The sequence below is a fragment of the Schistocerca americana genome, chromosome 1 (assembly GCF_021461395.2).
Source record: "Schistocerca americana isolate TAMUIC-IGC-003095 chromosome 1, iqSchAmer2.1, whole genome shotgun sequence".
NCBI lineage: Eukaryota > Metazoa > Arthropoda > Insecta > Orthoptera > Acrididae > Schistocerca > Schistocerca americana.
This window is the reverse complement of record NC_060119.1, coordinates 1,073,742,830-1,073,760,671: the sequence shown is the minus strand read 5'-3', so window position 1 is coordinate 1,073,760,671 and position 17,842 is coordinate 1,073,742,830. Positions and strand designations below refer to the sequence as shown.

Below are 17,842 nucleotides of genomic sequence, written 5' to 3'. Positions count from 1 at the left end.
AGGATAATACTGAATCTATGAAAAGAAATAATTTGAATATGGTCGGCCCTTGGAGCAAGTACGAAGCTCATTATTTCTGGAAGTAGTGTTGCTTGTAAGAGCAAGTTTCGCCATGGGATCGTTTAATAATAGTGACCACGTTAAGCAGATGCACAACAAAGTCCAGTGGCAGGCGCTTCAAGAGTAGCGTCGTGTAGTACTGGCTAGTTCACAACTGAAATCCCAAGAAGAGTCGGGCAAAGTATTACTTTCTCTCACATACGTCTCGCAAAGTAAAAACGACGTGAAATTTACAGACTTCAGGACACATACTGAGGTAGCGTTGACAAGTGTCCGGCTTCATGTGGTCGTGTTCTGCGAAATGTATTATGGTCTATACTGTATGACTTCAGTTAGGTTTTTTATGCATGAAGTAGAGAACGCACAATTAAGGCCTGTTCGAATCGTTTGATGTAAGCCCGAGGAATAACTATAGTAAGGAATAAGAAAATGCACCACAAGGATATACGGATTAACCTACCAATCCCATTCTAAAAGGAGGATGAAAGTAAATTATCTTTGGTCATTGGCAACATTTTATGATATTTATGGAACATATAGAAAGCGACTCCGCGCATGAAAAGCGGACTTGTTATTTCAAATCACTAAATAAAATTTTACTCAGAACTATTGATATTGCCACATTATTAGTTTGCACTTCCAGGCCAAAATGCCAACGTTCAAGGGGTGTTCCTCTACGTCCAGTCGAAAAAAGGAACACAATAAACTACAAACTGACGCAGATGATGATGTTGTGTAATCTAAATTATATTGTCAAAAGTTATACGAAACAATTTCCAAGAAAAATAACGTTCCTGATAAAGTGGATTCAAATGAAAAATATTAATACTTACCAAGAGATTATTCTTTGTTAATGCAACTGAAATAACCAAAATTGAATATCTTTTCTTTTTCACTACAAGAAGTATAGGTAATTATTTATGCTATTTATTCTGGCATACGATTATCTTTCTTTTTTTTTTAGTTTAAGCTCATTTAAGGTTGACCTTTCAAAAAACTGACTGTAATTGGTTACTAACAAACGATTGAAAATACTCAACCCACTATTTCTATTCAAAATAGGTTGTCAGGCTTATAGGGCAAAATTTCTGTCTAAATATAACGTCGAGTCCATATTTTCTATTCTTGGACTCTGCAAACCTACAACGACGCCATTCGACTGTCTTCCTGCCCACGCACCTTTCCCGAGTGGAACTGGGAAGGTAAGAAAAGATAATGATGCCAGAAGTATTCTCTTCCACGCATCTTAAGATGGATTGCGTAGAATTGATGTACATGTACACTGCCTGACAACAAAATTAAAGCTCCCAGAAGTGATGTCAATGAAACTTCGTACATAGGCACCATTGGCGGGCATGCATGTAATTTAAAGTTGCAATTCTCTGTGACACGTAGAATAGCCACCAGAGTGCTTTTGGGTTGTTTGTCTTTAGCTTTGTAACCAGGCCTGGTAGGGTACGTAAGTGGCCTGAACAGTGTCAGATGCTGAGTGATTACTGTGAAGGACACGAAGATGCTGCATACTCGTCTGAGATCGCGTTATCAGCCTCTCAGAGAGTCTGAAGGGGTCTCATTCTGGATCTCCATCTGGCCAAGCGGTCCAATCGTTAAATAGTCAGACTTGTGGGGCATTCAGATGTGACAGTGGACCAATGCTGGACTGCATGGGAACGTGAGGACAGGCATACCCGTCATCAAGGTTCCAATCGACAACTTACGACCAACAAAGGAGGATCGCCGTCTTGTGCACCAAGCAAATTGTAACCCCTCCACACCTGAACAAGTAATGGACTCACTGCACCATCTGTGTGTCGTTGCACATTATTTGACGGAGAGTAACCGCAGCCAGGTTAGGCATCTACCGTCCCATGTTAGGTTGTCAGTCTGGCTGCAGCAGCCAAATGGACTGGACATGCTGTGTGCCTCCACGTGCAGCGAGAGCACGTTCACCTTTTTTACTTCCTCCAGCCTACACTAACGTGACCCCACAGCGCGACAAGATCATGGCGAATCTATACAGAAGATCGGTATTGAAATTCGCTTTTCGAAACAACTTTGCTAGACCAAAGGCACTATATGTCGAGCACTTTTGAAAAGAGGAGGCCAAGACCCCTCTGTCGACATCATCAGCATCCACATTTCTATCATAGGTTATATGGTGTATGTGAAACCTTTTAATGGCTCTAAATGTGGCTAGGTTCTTCAAGAGATGAAGCAAGGACTCTTCTACCACACCATCGGAAATGTTGAAAAAGTCGAGGCATACCATCCTGGAATGGTACTACACACTATATGCATATTCGAGCTACCTTTCGTACAAAATTAGACTCAATTTAAGACATAGTCACTTATTAACAGAGTACATTAGATGCCTATCGAATCCTATGACACTTATCATCATACCTCCAGACAGGAGGCTGCTGGGCCATGGTTATTTATGATAGCCAGTCTAAAATGTATTCCTGATGTGGTAAGAAACGTCATCTACCTTCTGAGTGCCTCCAGCATCAGACCACACAACTTCCACTAGAGAACGAGGTACCTCCACTCATGCCAACAATCCTCCCAAAAACGTACATGGTGGCACTCACGACATCTCTGCCTGTCCAGACAAAACAGACCGATATTGCTGTATTGGAACAACCTTCCATAGACTAACGCCTGGCCAGTCAATCAGCCTGGCCATAGGAAGAATTCCATACAACAACAGTGATACCAACGAACACTGCTGGAACCATCGATAGCAGGATGGCAGGCAATCCACTTATCGTACCAAACAAAGCCTTTTTGCCAGTGAAGCATGAGTCAATGCCCTTATCTGATACCGAAGGCCACACACAAAAACAGCGTTCACTGAAATGCTGACAATGATGCCACGGAACTGTGTAGAAACACGGCATTCCAGCTCACCAGAGGAAGAAGAACTGATCCCGCACGACACCTTTGCCACCGAATGTACCCCTGCAGAATGAAAGGTGGGGTGAGCAGCATACATCTCTCAGTCCTCTGCAGTGAACAGTGATCAGCACGAAAGTTCCAGTGCAGGCTGAGATGCCACTTGGTCTCTTCCTGTCAACCATTACAACCTCATGGAACATGAACATACCACCATACCCACATCATGAGCCCCTGATCCGGGGCTGCTGAGGTACTTCTGGACCATCCAGTCTGAACAACACCAGGAGGTCCACATTGGCAGGCCGTGGCATCACTCGTGATGTCTGATTCTCTCCACCGTCACCATGGATAACCGTGCCCAACCGCAGTATCGCCAGGTTTGAATACCAATATGGTTAGCTCCCCTGCCTAGACCCAACTCCTTAGAGAAACAATAGAAGCCACACGAATTGACTTCTCATTCCTGCAAGAACTGCGATCAAAAGCACACCTGGACTTTACGATTACGCAATGTACACAGATGTCTGGCAGTTCCACAGAAACTGGCATGTCGATTTTAGTGGATGTCAGTATCGAAACCCCTGACATCACGTAACTCCCCTCCACTCGAGGATTAGTGGTCACGGTACTCAACACATGACTCATTAATGTTTATGCACCAGCTGGCACCACCAAACATCGTGGCTGGGCCAGGTTCTACTCGATGGAAATTGCCTTCCTTACCAAGTGAGCTGGCGCAGTGGTTATCACATTGGACTCGCATTTGGGACAACGACGGTTCAAACACGCATCCAGCCATACTGATTTAGGTTTTCCTTGATTTACCTAAATCGCTTCAGGAAAATGACAGGATGCCCTTTGAAAGGGCATGGTCGATTGCCTTCCTAATCCTCCTCTTATAATGACCTCGTTGTCGACGAGACGTTAAACTCTAATCTCTTCCTCCTCCATCCCATTTTTCATAGGATGGTATGGTGTTTTCGCCAGTGATTTTAATTGCATCCTATCTCAGGGATCAAATCCCACACTACATGACTTGTTTGGAAATGGGTATGTTGATTCACGATACTTACATGCACGCCATGTGTGTAACAGTACCTGGCGACAGCTCTGGAGACATGCATCTTACCAATCATTCAGCGAGCCAAATGGATCGCTCATATGTGTCTCAAGGTCTTATACAGGGCGTGATGGCCACTAAACAATGGCCTTTGGCCTTGTTCGATCACAGCCCCTACATCTATACGATGCATCTACAACCCCAACAAGGCTGGCACAGTAACAGCTTATGGAAGGAAGATGAACATAACTCACTTCCAGGACTCAGACAGCAGGTCGCCACAACGTGGGCTGATTGTGATTGACTTCTCCCAACACCACTTGACATTGCTGTGGTGGCTTCTCTACAGCAAAGCAGCAATCCAGGAGAGACTTATGCAGTTTGGCGGGGACATGGCTGCGTTGCACTGGAACACATTGGACTTTTACTATGCAGCACTCAGCAACCTCAACAGTCTACCCCACTGTCGGACAGACAATGAGAACAACACCAAATTAAAACTCACATACTGTCATTGATGACTGAATGGCTGCAGAGGTATATACCATGCACCACATTCTGGTAGACGTGCTCCGACATTGCCTTATAAAACCAGCTGGTCGCTCCTGTACAACGCAAGTAACCATATTGAGAGCCATGGGGGATCATTTTCGTTATCTTTACCAAGAATGAACCATAGATGACAAGGTCACTGCACAAGTGTTCAGCACATGACACGAATTATCGACATGGCAGCAATGATGGATGGCATTAACATAAGAAGTCTTGGTTGAGCAGGTGTGGGATGCCTTGAGCAGGGGTGTTGTCAACTGAGACTGCAGGGCTTGATGAATTCCCAATCGAATTTTACTGGACCTTCTGTGGCTTCATGATGCCATGCTAGGTTACAATTTTTCTCTGGACTGCAATGTCCCACCAACTTTAGTTGAAGGACTTTTTGTACCCGTATCCAAGCCAGTGGGGGCAATGGGTCAATGACTGTCGGCCACCCGCAACTTTCAAAGCCGACTACAAGATATTCCTCAGGCTTTTGGCAGACACCATTAAGACACACTGCTGATTACATTCACTACAGAAGAAACATCACAGTGGGGACATTCCAACGTACAAATGGCCACCAGCTACTGCAGAGACCTAGCAGCGATCGCCTCGCCATGCTGCCTGAGTGCGGTGATCATCTCCACCGATTTCAATCGGGCCTTCCATAGAATGCACCTTCATTTCCTGCTGCAGGTGATGAATTGAATATGATTTCCACCGTGCCCATTTAAAAATCTATGGTGCTTTTGGTAGCAGCCAGCTCTCAAGTCCATATCAACCGAGGGACATCCAGCCCAATATCCATTAAGAGATCTCTACAACAAAGTTGCCCCCTTTCTAACAACCTTTATGTAATCACGTCCGAGGCACTCTGTGAGTGACTCAGCTGCATACATCACCCTATGGCGCATCGCCTTCTGCTGTTGGGCATACACTGACTACCTACTCCTGTTGATTCATTCTGCTGATGAAGTCTGCAGTGTAATGAACTGGACTGAGTGATACAGACAGGCTATGGCCACTCTTGTGAACTTCAACAAGTTGGCAGTGTCGGATATCTGGCACAGTCTCAGGTTAGGCGCCGTTGCCCCCATTCCATCAGTTACCGAACTGAGATGTATGTGGGTCACGTTTATGAAGCACGTGTGCAGCACAGCTATGGCAACCTATCGATGGTTACTATAGACCATACACGTGATGGTGTGGCAGAACCTGCTCTAGGACTTTAATCACCCCAACATGTGGAATACCTGAACCACTATCTCGCATCAAAACCCAATCACACAGTACAAGTCCTCCCCCTAGGAGGTAGCAAGTTTCAGACCTCAGTGGACTTTTGGCTAATTCCTGTCCACTGGATATGTATTCAAAGTATATTATGACGCACTCATCCTATCCCTGCATGATGAGGGCTGGGACTGGTTAACATGTGGGCACAGACAGCTGCCCTCTGTACGAGCAATATGTACAAATGATGGTCCAGTCCACACTCCTCCTTCACGGATCATCTGAACCTGGTCTCTTATGTCCTGCTAGTGTTTGTGGTGCAGGTTGCAACTCAGCTCTCTCAGGTACCGACATTTATTCTCGAATACAGCTATGTGATCTAGGATCTTCCCACAACACGCCTGCCAAAAGCAAAAGATTTTTATACCGTCCTTCTGCCAGTGGTTCTACATAATGTGGTAGTACCCAACTGTTCATTGGCAACGAGTGTGGAAAACGATGCACCACCACTTTCTGACCACCAACATGCACATAACACGGTATCAAATCATCAACAAAAAAGACATGTGATGAGACACCGGCTCCACACTACTGGATTAATGGATCTGTCCTCTGCCCTGACTGTCACTCCTGGACACCAGTGAACATCACTTCACATACGTGTCGTCGTCCATCATTTGGCAACTGACACAGGAGATCTTACATTATTGTCTCCGTGACGCACCTGACATGACTGAACCTTGGAACTTCATCTGTCCAGATGACTATTACTTTCCCCCTGCGTAATATGATGAGCTTACTTTGTTCAATGGAATGACCACTGACTACGTCTTCCAAAGGGGAGAATGTGCAGCATGATTACTGGTGGTGTCTGCAAAATGGTCACTTTGCCCTTACTCACATACTTTGTTACCATCTGCTCTTTGCATGTTATTTATGCGGTGTTTTCGTTAACCGCTCCCTAGCTGGGGAGTGCCAGGCTCAGTTTGACGTTCCGTGCAGCTATCACACTGAAGACAAAAGTCTTGATTTGTAACCAATGAGGAAGGAAAGACTTACAGAAATTGGTTGTGAGTGGACACTGATGAAAATCAATGGGGAAAGTTGAAAACTTGTGCAGGACCGGCATTCGAACCCAGGTCTCCTGCTTACTAGACAGTTGCTTTGACCATGTTTTTATTTTTTTTAATCTCATTTTGTTCTTTATTGTTCCTTGCATTTGTTTGAGGTGGATGTCCCATGACACCCGGTCCAGTTCATCGTACATCCATTGACTCAGATTTTTTATTAGTGTGACCAGTGAATCCTCTGACCAAAGACGCTAAGCTGATGAGCCAACGACCACTAAGCCATCTAAACACAGTGACGATCGGAACTGTACAAAGTATCCTAGCACGCCTCCCGTCAGACCCAAATTCTCAACTTATCCACACATTACGAAAGTAGTGCCCCTTGTCTATTACCCTCATTACTCACGGCATTTCGCCGATTCCGTAAGTGTCTGAGCCAGGTGTGCATCCGCACTGAAAAGATCTTTGGCAGTCTTCCCCTCTAGAATGAAGTAGGAAGCAAAATAATAGTGAGTAATAATTGTAATTTAACACTGTTTAACAATAGTAATGTTAAATTATGAGAACCGTTTACGATCTTGAAATCCAAGTTTATGAGAAACACCACAGTGTTACAGTGACCACTGAAAATGGTTTGAAATAAATCAAAATGCGTAAGATTTTTATTTCAGTCGCATAAGATGGTGTATGAGCCATACTTGTAAACACATAAATATATTATGTTTAAGACTGCACAAGCAAGAATCTGAGAGTTGTTTAAATTAAATTATAAATAATACACAAATAATTTGTTTTCGGTGGTGCCCAGAAACTGATTAAGGCCAGTGTCGGAATGTTTCTTTCGAAATGCGGCGTACAGTATTTCCTATCCCCCTACCTACAATCTTTGTCGAGTACGAACTTCGGTATCTAATGATCTCTTCGTCGATGGGCCGTTAAGCACTTATCAACTTTTTTTCAGTATTTTCTTTCCGCTGCTGTAACAACTTCATCATTCCGGTATGCTACTCGACATACATTTTCATCAGAATATTAGTTAGTACGTAGCACGTATGTCTCTTCCAGGGGTTACATTTACACAAAGAAGAAAGTATTTCTCGGTTGAGTCAAAACTAAAAAAAAAGTTGACAGAAAGAAGTTCGTAAAATTAAAAGCGTTAGCCGTACTATTGATGTTTTATTGATAGCAAAATCGATTTTCGATCACATAGTGATCATCTTCAGTGCTGTGGTGTACAAATTAAACTCAGACACTGGTATCAAATTATCAGTAACCAAAACTGAGAAGCGATCACGATGAGTTATTGTGATCGCTTCTTAGTTTTGGTTACTGATAACTTGATACCAGTGTCTGAGTTTAATTTGTACACCACAGCAATGAAGATGATCACTATGCGATCGAAAATCGATTTTGCTATCAATATTACGGCCAACGCTGACCTTCCTTTTAATTTAACATACATGGTCGTTGTGCACACAGCACTCCATGGAGTCACCCATCAAAAAATCATCGTAGTGTATATGCTCTGCATTGTCATCGAGCGAGGTGTACGACAGTCGGAAGATTCGAGAAGAGCGGTCCTCAACAATCAGTTCGAAAATTCGGATTTTGGTTTTCCCTGCTTTCCCTAAATAAGTCGGAGAAATGGCGGTATGTTTCTCCTGAAAACGATACGGCTGATTTCCTTCCAAATTCTTGTGCTATCCGAGCTTATGTCCCGCTTTTAATGACTTCGCATCGACCTGGCGACGGCATCCAACATTGCTTCCTTCATACTTTTAGCATTACGTAGGAAAAGTAAACGAAGAACACCCTAGTAATCTTTCGGTTTGGAATACAGTCACCGTGTGCAAGTAACAGCACAGTTCGCAGTCCCTGAACTATTCGATTTCGTCGCTCATCAGAATATTGTGCATAAAACGGAAACAGCCTCTCGACTCAACACCCAGTAGCACACGATTAAATGCTCACGTTCGCAAACAGCTTCAGGATCCTAAACGATACGCGTGAGATGTTTTCGTGACTCAAGGACAAACTCACACTCTGGAAAGCGTGCTACAGCCATAGAAGCATGCATGTTACCAACTTCAGCTGGCTCAGTGGTCTAGGGGTATGATTCCTGCTTTGGGTGCAGGAGGTCCCGGGTTCAAATCCCGGCTGAGCCCAACTCTTTTATTAAAATATTAAGCGCTATTACGCTGCGGTTGGATGTATTTCACATTAAAACCCACGTCTCGTCCCCATCTGCGGAGGACATTTTCAAGGGGGATCGTAGCTTCGTTGACTGTCCTAATCACACCCTGTCTCCCTACTGACTGCAGCAAAATTACGTTTACGCGTGGCGTGACATTACATCCTTTGAAAATCCGGACGCAACTGGCCGTTGTAGGGTGCCCTCTCGTCCGCTGTTGGTATCACCCCCCTGCCGAAAGATACGTATGTATTTTCTTCAGCCCAGGATCCAGATGTCATTCAGTTTCCGACACCCAAAAAAACTACGAACCCCCTTTAAAATCTCCTCCGCATTTTCAGACAAAACATTAGGTTTTAATGTGAAATTTACCCGACCACGGCATGATAGCCCCTAATATTTTGTAAATTGTAATATATTCGACCGTGAAAGTTTGCATTTTACAACTCTTGTGTTCTGTCCTGTTATCTGGAGCCTTTAAGGGCTGTACCATAGGTCTGATGACAGAGGGAATCCTCACTGAGATTTTCAAAGCCCAGCATATGGTCCACGATCCGTGGTACAAAAATTTGACACTAGCGTTACTTTCTGGATGCTGCAAATGAAGTAGCTAATAAATTAACTGCAATATTTCTGACATATACTCACGTCTTACCTTTTTAATTGAGTGGTGTCCCCACCCCACCCCCGTAAGGTCAGTTCATTATCTACACCTTGTAACCTCCCCACAAAAATTTTAAATTGAAATTAAAATAATTATAATGGATAGCGATTCTAATTTTTGTGTGACCTAAGAACAAAATTGGTTCCCATTTACAATCTCCGTGCACAAATGCATTCACATTTAATATACCCACAAAATTGTTTTCTCAATTAATGTAAGCTCGAAACAGAAAAATTCCTAAACCTCATAATAAAAAATAAATTCAGTACCCTGGTAAAATTTGGACGACAGCAGTGCTGCGTCGTGGCCCTGTAAGATCATTCTGAATAAAAGGCAAAAATTCTTACCTCAATAAAAAAAACGGCGAATATATCTGCTCTTACCTAAAAATTTTTTGGCACAGCTCCGTGCAATGCTGGCTTATACATTTGTGATTTGTGAAAGGAAGCAACTGATTTTTTTTTTAAATGAATGCTTTTTTTTAAAAAAATTACGTTATATTACCAAAATTATTATTAGGACATTTTTAAAACATTTGGATGACAGTTCAGATACATTACTAGATATGCGCGACGCTGCTTCTTTACCTTATACAATAATACTCCATCTCCAGATTCCCGACCAGAGCAGACTGCGGTCAATACTGCTCTCTGGTCAGCGATCCTATATCGCAGGCAGCGCATACCTCTTACAACCTCCAACTGGCTCAGGAGTTATGTTATTGTATGTATTGTGAATATTGGTAAGATTTTAACACCTTCAAAGGAGCCACTAAAGGTCGGTATTACCTCCTAATAAACAAATGTGATGTTTCTTAAAGGGTAGTGTTAATTAATTCTTCGCCTTACGAAGATAATGAACATTTTGAGAACCCATATAGCATTTGTAGGAACAAATTAAGATTATCATTTAATATCCCGTGTACATCGAGATGACAAAAGTCACGGGATAGTAGTACGCACGTATAAGATGGCGTTAGTATCATGTACACAAGTTATGAAAGGGCAGTACTTGGGCGAAATTGTTCTTTATACTCATATGATTTATGTCAAACGGTTTCTACGTGATTATGGCCGCACGACGACTTTGAACGCGGAGTGGTAGTTGGAGCTAGACGCATGGGAGATTGTTGGGAGATTCAGTATTCCGAGACCCACAATGTCAGGAATGTGCTGAGAATACCTAATTTCAGATGTTACCTCTCACCATGGACAACGCACTGGCCGACGCACTTCACATACCGACCGAGAGCAGCGACGTTTGTGTGGAGTTGTCAGTGCTAACAGACAAGCAACACTGAGCAGATTAGGACACACTGGTATTTTATCCATTACACTAGATTCGCATTCGTTGCAGGATTAATTCAAACCCTCGTCTATCATTCTCAACTTGCACATCGCGCGGTTTTCCAATACCTAAAGCCCATCTATGTTAGTTACTCTACAAAACTTTGCAACTGTGCAAACGTCCTCGTCTTACGTCACTATCGATGTCGCTACTGAGGTTAGTTCCACTCGCTGCGACTAATTAAATATTTCAAGGCTCCCATTTCAGGGCAGAGAAGAGGGTTTATGTTATGAGGAAAGTTGGAAAATGTGCCCAATTTTCCCAAAAATTAGTTCAGGTGTAACAGTGCTGTGCATTAAGGTTGACCCAGTAAGGAGAAATATGAAGCGCAGAATCAGCGAATGTTAGTAGTTTACAATTTTCTTAAACTCTTGTGGAACACAGTTACTTGCATCTCTGCTATGACTTTTGTGGCAGAGAGTGTTTGCGATTTATAATATAATGAGGTTCCTCAGATCGCAATCACGGATGGGGCATGGGAAGAATGGTGCGTTGTGGACGTCTGTGCGAGCTGCTACTTGTGTAATTTTACCTGCCTGGATGTACACCCAGGGGACTGGGTAATATAACCAGCATGAAAAACCGGTTCTTGGAGTTTTCCAAGTAGTTTTTTGCGGTATTTACGGTATCTTCTTTGAGGTTACACTAATTAAAATTTTTCGGCATTTCTGTTACACACTCTCGCCAGTCAAGCACGACTGTCATCATTCCCACCGCTCTTCTTTACATGCGCTTGAAGTCTGTTGCTATTCCAGCATGGTATGGGTCCCACATATTTGAGCAGTTTTCTTCAACTATGGACCTTATTCATTGGTACCATTTTTATCTCGTATTATCTCTCGCAAATAATTGTGTTGAGTCTGAGATAGTAACTAATGCTATCATCTAAATCTTCAACGTGTAAGATGAACAGTAACTGTCACACTTACATGTTTCGCTATTTTGATAAGACCGTTCTGAAAATTGTCTTTAGAAATGTCTAGAATGGTGTTTCCTCATTACGGTAACAACAGTTTTTTTCCTGTTGTCCGAAAGACTTGTCACCTTGCAGTATCACCAGTGTGTTATAACATTTTTTTACAAGCATCTGTTCTTGAACTTTTAGTATTTCTTCTTTGCTTCTGACATATCATCAATCAGTACATGTTTCAGTAATCCACATCTGCAAGATAACCCGAAATAACGTAATATAACACAACACAAACCAAACGAGACACAATAAATTTGAAGTTGGAGCTGTGCGGAAGGTGTTGCACAGTTCGATGGGAATTGTCTAACACGCCGTTGCTGTTTTAATACAAGGCATCTACAGGGTCATTTACTCTTTTAAGTAGTATTTCCAAGAAGCAATATTACTGATTTCGAGAATGCTCAGTACACGATACATTCGGGGGGTCACTGTTATTGGAGGCCAAAATAGAAGGGCTCAGCCGGGATTTGAACCCGGGACCTCCTGCACCCAAAGCAGGAATCATACCCCTAGACCACTGAGCCAGCTGTTATGTTACTTATCTAACGGCAGTAACACTTTCACCGCACCAGCCCGCAGCCGACAGCGCATCTCCCGTGGCACGACAGAGGTGCCTCACGAGAGGTTGACGCCACTGTTCGGCCGTTGCCGCGGATCTCCTGCGCCGCTAGACGTGCTGCATGGCACCGGTTCTTAATCTGATCTTTGTGAAGGGTCCTTAGCTGAACCTAACAACAACAGTATGTTTTTGTACAGCTGTATTTACGCCAATAAGTTTCCAGCAATTTTTTTACAAATATTTGTTTTCTACTCATGACGACTAACATACAGAGTCACTTACATCATTACGTGATGGTAGAACAATTTCCTTTAAGCCCTTGTCGTCCTGTCGGGGCAAGTTCTGAGAACTCCGTTCACAGCTCGAAAGGCCAGGTGAGTAAAATAAAGGCAATGGCCGGTAGCCCAAGCATACGAGTTGCAGTTTAGAACACTGGTAGTTAGACAGCAATTGTTACAATACTGAAGTGCAGGACAATACTGAAACTATGAAGAAGAAATAATTTGAATATGATCGGCCCTTGAAGCAAGTACGACGCTCATTATTACTGGAAGTAGTGTTGCTTGTAACAGCAAGTTTCGCCACGGGATCGTTTAGTAACAGTGAGCGCGTTAAGCAGATGCACAACAAAGTCCAGTGGCAGGCGCTTCAAGATAAGCGTCGTGTAGTACTGACTAGTTCACAGCTGAAATCCCAAGAAGAGTCGGGCGAAGTATTACTTTCTCACACATACGTCTCGCTAATTAAAAACGACGTGAAATTGACAGACATCAGGACACATACTGAGGTAGGGTCGTGTTCTGCGAAATATATTATAGTCTAGAATGTACGACTTTAGTTAGGTTTTTATGGATGAAGTAGAGAAAGCACAAATAAAGCCCGCTTCCGATCTTTTGATGTTTGCACGTGGTATAAGTACAATAAGGAATAAGAAAACATACGATAAGGAAATGCACATTTATCAACCAATGCCGTTCTATAAATAAAAAAAAAAGAAAATAAAAAAAACGTAATACCTGATGATAGTAAGTTTTCTTTGAGCAGGGGCAAAATTTCACTATATTTATGGAACAGAAAGGAGACAACTCTGGTACATTATATGTTTGCAGTCCCAGGCCGAAATGCCAACGTCGAAATGGTATTCACTTTCAGAAACGCCCAATGGAAACAGGAACGCCAAAAACGGATTCAGTCACAAAGATGAAGTTGTGTAATTTATAATTATACTGTCAAGATTTTTCACGAAATGATTTCCAAGGAAAATAACGTTCTTAATAAAGTGGATTCAAATGAAAAATACAAAATATATTAATACTTAAGTACACATTATTCTTTCTTAATGGAAATAAAGTGATCAAAGCTTTTGCATATTTTTTTCGTTTTAAGTCCCAAAAGAACAGATAATTGTTTATTCTGTTTAATGATTAACTTTTAGTTTATTCTGACAGCCAATGACTATCGTAGCGAGAAGATAGCAATTAAGAAAACTGAACCCTTAGTTGCTATCCGAATGCCAATTTATAAGGCTGATTACTGATTCTTTTTAGTTGAAGTAAATTTAAGGCTTATCCCGGAAAGAACGCACTGTAACTGTTTATTAACAAACGATTGAAAATACTCAGCTGACTGTTTCTATTTATAATAGGTAATTCGGCTTTTAGTCAAAATTTCCGGCTAAAAAAATCTAACTCTTTTCTATTTTTATATCTGGGAACTCTACGCCAAGGACTTTCGATAATCTTCCTTGGCACGCACCATTCACGAATGGGAGGGGGAAGGGGAGAAAAAATATTGATGCCAGAGTATTCTCCGCCAGGTCCCGTAAGACGGCCTGCGAAGACCAAATGTAAACGTTCGTGTAGTTGTGCACTGCCAGATAGCAAAAGCGAAGCAATGAAGTCAATGAAACTTCGTACACAGACACCATTGGCGGGTATGTCTAAGTACTGTATTTCTTAACTGAACGGTATGTATCGCTGAACAGATGCTTTTTAACATAGTTTGGTATAAAATGCTGATTTGAGTTTTTATTTTCATTGTTTCCTGCCGAATGTAAGCAAGCTTAGCCAAGAACTTGTTTCATTGTCATGGACTGTGTTCTTTGTGCAGTCATTACCAATGTTACCTCTTATGTGTATAAATGCACTTACATAGTGTGATTAAAATCCTCATTGTTTTGAACACATCGTTGCCATGTGTCCAGTTACTATTTTTGGTTAATACTCTTATGCCCTTTTGTGCAGTTTGAAAACTGTGTTGCTAAGTAAAGTGTCTTCGCCTTCTAAGAGCTGACCTCGGATCGTAACACAAAACTGAAAGCTCATAATTTTGTAAGGCAAGTGGTACAATAAAATGTCAGGCTTATAATTAATTGGGGGTGCTTCAGTGGGTACCTTTCGTTTCTCTGAGCTAAGATGTTTGCTAGTTTCGCGATTACCAAAAATACACGATGACTAATGATCGTGGAGCTTCGTGCAATCAGTTTCGAGCACGTGGAATTCGTGGCGCTGGATCCCAGTTACTGAGAAGTGCGTAGCACAAGCAGTATAGCTATCGCGAAGACGAGTATATTAATTGTATGCAGTGTTCTGTAGGTCTGCTTCCTTTGTTGGCAGGTCGTCGAAGAAGAGCGGCGCCATGTACTCGGATTACTACGAGGAGCAGGACAATCCGACCATCACGCTGGCTCAGCGCTCCGTCTCCATGGTGAGTACAGTAGTCATTAATGCGAGACAGCTGTCTCGAGAGAAGAAATCTCAGCTGGTGCAGAAGAATGGCAAAACGGTGCAATATGATAATTATGACGTCTCCAAATAATAATTCACTTACACTCAGAGATAATTAAGCAGATACTGATGAAAGACTGCCACTGAAGCGCTGCAGTCGGCGATCAGCGTAAGCGCGCTGAGTGTTTTTTGACTCCCCCAGGCGCCATAAGGGAAGCATTCGTCCGTAGTTATGTTTGTGATTAATTCCTTAATTACTTTATTGAAAACTGAAAAAAATTCAGCAGTTTTCATGGTGCATTACTGCTAGTCAGTATAAGAAAGAAAAGGGCAGTTACGATGGAAAAAAAGAGAGGAAATTATACTCTTGCTCTGTAAGCGAAGGAAGCGGAAATGAAACCATTGTAAGGCTTGAATCGCACTGGACTTTTTGACGGAACTTCACAGCGGCAGGGAACGGTTCACACTAGACCGAACGCCACCAAAACCTCACGCACTTACCCGTGTACCGACTGGTGAAAGTCAGGTTATGAGATACCGTCCGTCTTACGAAAAGTCGAAATACACACAACTGCAGAGATGGTGGTTTGAATGAATTATCACAGACATTACTAAAGGAACTAGCAGTGACCGTAGAGTTTATTGGGTAAAGCAAAATTCTTAACATACGTTCTTGATAATAGTTATTTGGTAAATTGTCCACACTGATGACAATTGAAAGAATACGAAATGTGTCAAACATTCACTTGCTCGTTAAAATACACACAAACACATAAAACAATATTCAGAAGCCAAAACATAACACCTTTTTTCATTGTACGTTATGTTTTGATTTCTTTATTAATACCAAAAACGTCAAAAAACTGTTTTTATCCTTCAACAGAACTGACTTTTCATTGTTAAGAAAGATTTTTATTCATAATTGCTTCTTGCACTAAGTGCTTATTTACGTACATTGCAGACTTCTTCCTATGCCCGGCTATCTTTAAGCTAAATCGTTTTTCTCTTTCAGGTATTTGCCTTCTTCTGTGGAAGAATATTCACGTCCTCATACAGCATTCCATGCATCATGAAAATCGCGCAAATAATAAAACAAATCTGTCAATATTTCAGCCATTCATCCTCAGTTCCTACTTCAGTTATGTTTTCTTGTAGATAAAAACAAATCCGGCTTTTGCAACTGAAACTTTTTTTTATTGATCAAACATGTTTCACTCATTCATACCTGTAAGGTCATGTGTTGCGTGCAAGACGGTCCACGTGGATGCCACCATTTGAAATCCTTTCTGGATGGTTTGACATGCTGTCCCGCGACATCCAGTGTAAACAGACCATACAGTGCGACGCAGGCTCGAACATATACTGGCTTCGGTAATACACGAATGGAATTACTCGTAGGCATATGTTCAGCTTACCGTGTGGCCTGATAATCAAGGCCAACGACTATACTCCGACAGTTTACTGTTACCGAAACAAAATTTGAAACATACCGGTAAGTAATTCATTTCAAGATTTTTTTGTGCAGTTTCTTACTACAGTGTTCCAAAATACTTCACGACAGTGGAATGGTTGCAATGAGGTTTCGTGAGAAGCTTTCGTGAAGAGGGCGGTGTTCTTCGTGGTTTGTATACCAAATTTACGTTCCAAGTTATTTTCATTCTCTGTATGTCCAAACAATAACATCTGTCTCTTTTGTAAAATACAAAAGGACAAACACTTCTCCTGACCCTCGCCAAATGCTCGTAAGCAACAGCATCTAAGTGGATGCAGTAATCAACAAATAAATCGTAAATGACACTTCGAAAGGCGTTTTCTGCCTCATATTTCGTTGATACAAGCGTAAAATGTCAGAAGATGAAGGTCATGCGAAGTATTAAGGTGTGGTTTTGAGAACACTTACCTTACTGAAACATTAACGATCCGACTCAGAAGCAATTAGTGAACGGAGAGTTAATTTCATCTTGTTAAACCGAATCATTTCTCGGCAATTCATACAAATAAAATGGTAAATGTAAATTAATGTTCTGTTTTTCATCAATCGTCCCGCGTCAGACAAACTAATATTTGGACAGCACGCTAAAGGAGAGGCAGGTGCCAAGTATGCAGCAGTATGAATCATTCCGGCCATTTAATTATCCACTGGTTGTGACTCCCATTTCCAGCACTGGGTATTTTACTTTTTAAATTGGACGCCCACGGACTAGTACCTCATCGCTGTGAAAATATAGTGTGTACAGAAAGATAAAACAGCACACCAACACAAAGGCCGTATGTCTGAAAATCATTAGAATTAGGATCTAAAAGGTGTCCCAAATTCTCAACGGAGTACTTTGAAATCAGCAAATAATGATAGGAAATGAATCTTCAGTTGTTTGTTGACTAAAATAAATTACATATCACATCTAAGGCTTATAGCAATTGTTCCAAGTGACGACCACCAATCTTGCTGCACGCATTACGACAAAATCACTGACAGATTACGAAAACAAACATAATCACAGATGGCACCAGTTATCCAAAGGTAATATTC

General features: G+C 41.9%; 1 protein-coding gene and 2 non-coding genes across 3 annotated transcripts in view; 2 read left to right on the top strand and 1 right to left on the bottom strand.

The window, feature by feature from the left end:
• Positions 1–17,842, top strand: part of LOC124617385 — a 1,108,641-nt gene that overhangs the window by 605,259 nt on the left and 485,540 nt on the right. The window contains exon 4 of the mRNA XM_047145260.1: positions 15,202–15,292. Coding sequence (XP_047001216.1) covers positions 15,202–15,292 — 91 coding nt within the window. The remainder of the gene's footprint in view (positions 1–15,201; positions 15,293–17,842) is intronic.
• On the top strand, positions 8,949–9,020 carry Trnap-ugg. The gene has a single exon. It is a non-coding gene; the product is annotated as a tRNA-Pro (tRNA).
• Trnap-ugg lies at positions 12,480–12,551 on the bottom strand. Its single transcript has one exon. It is a non-coding gene; the product is annotated as a tRNA-Pro (tRNA).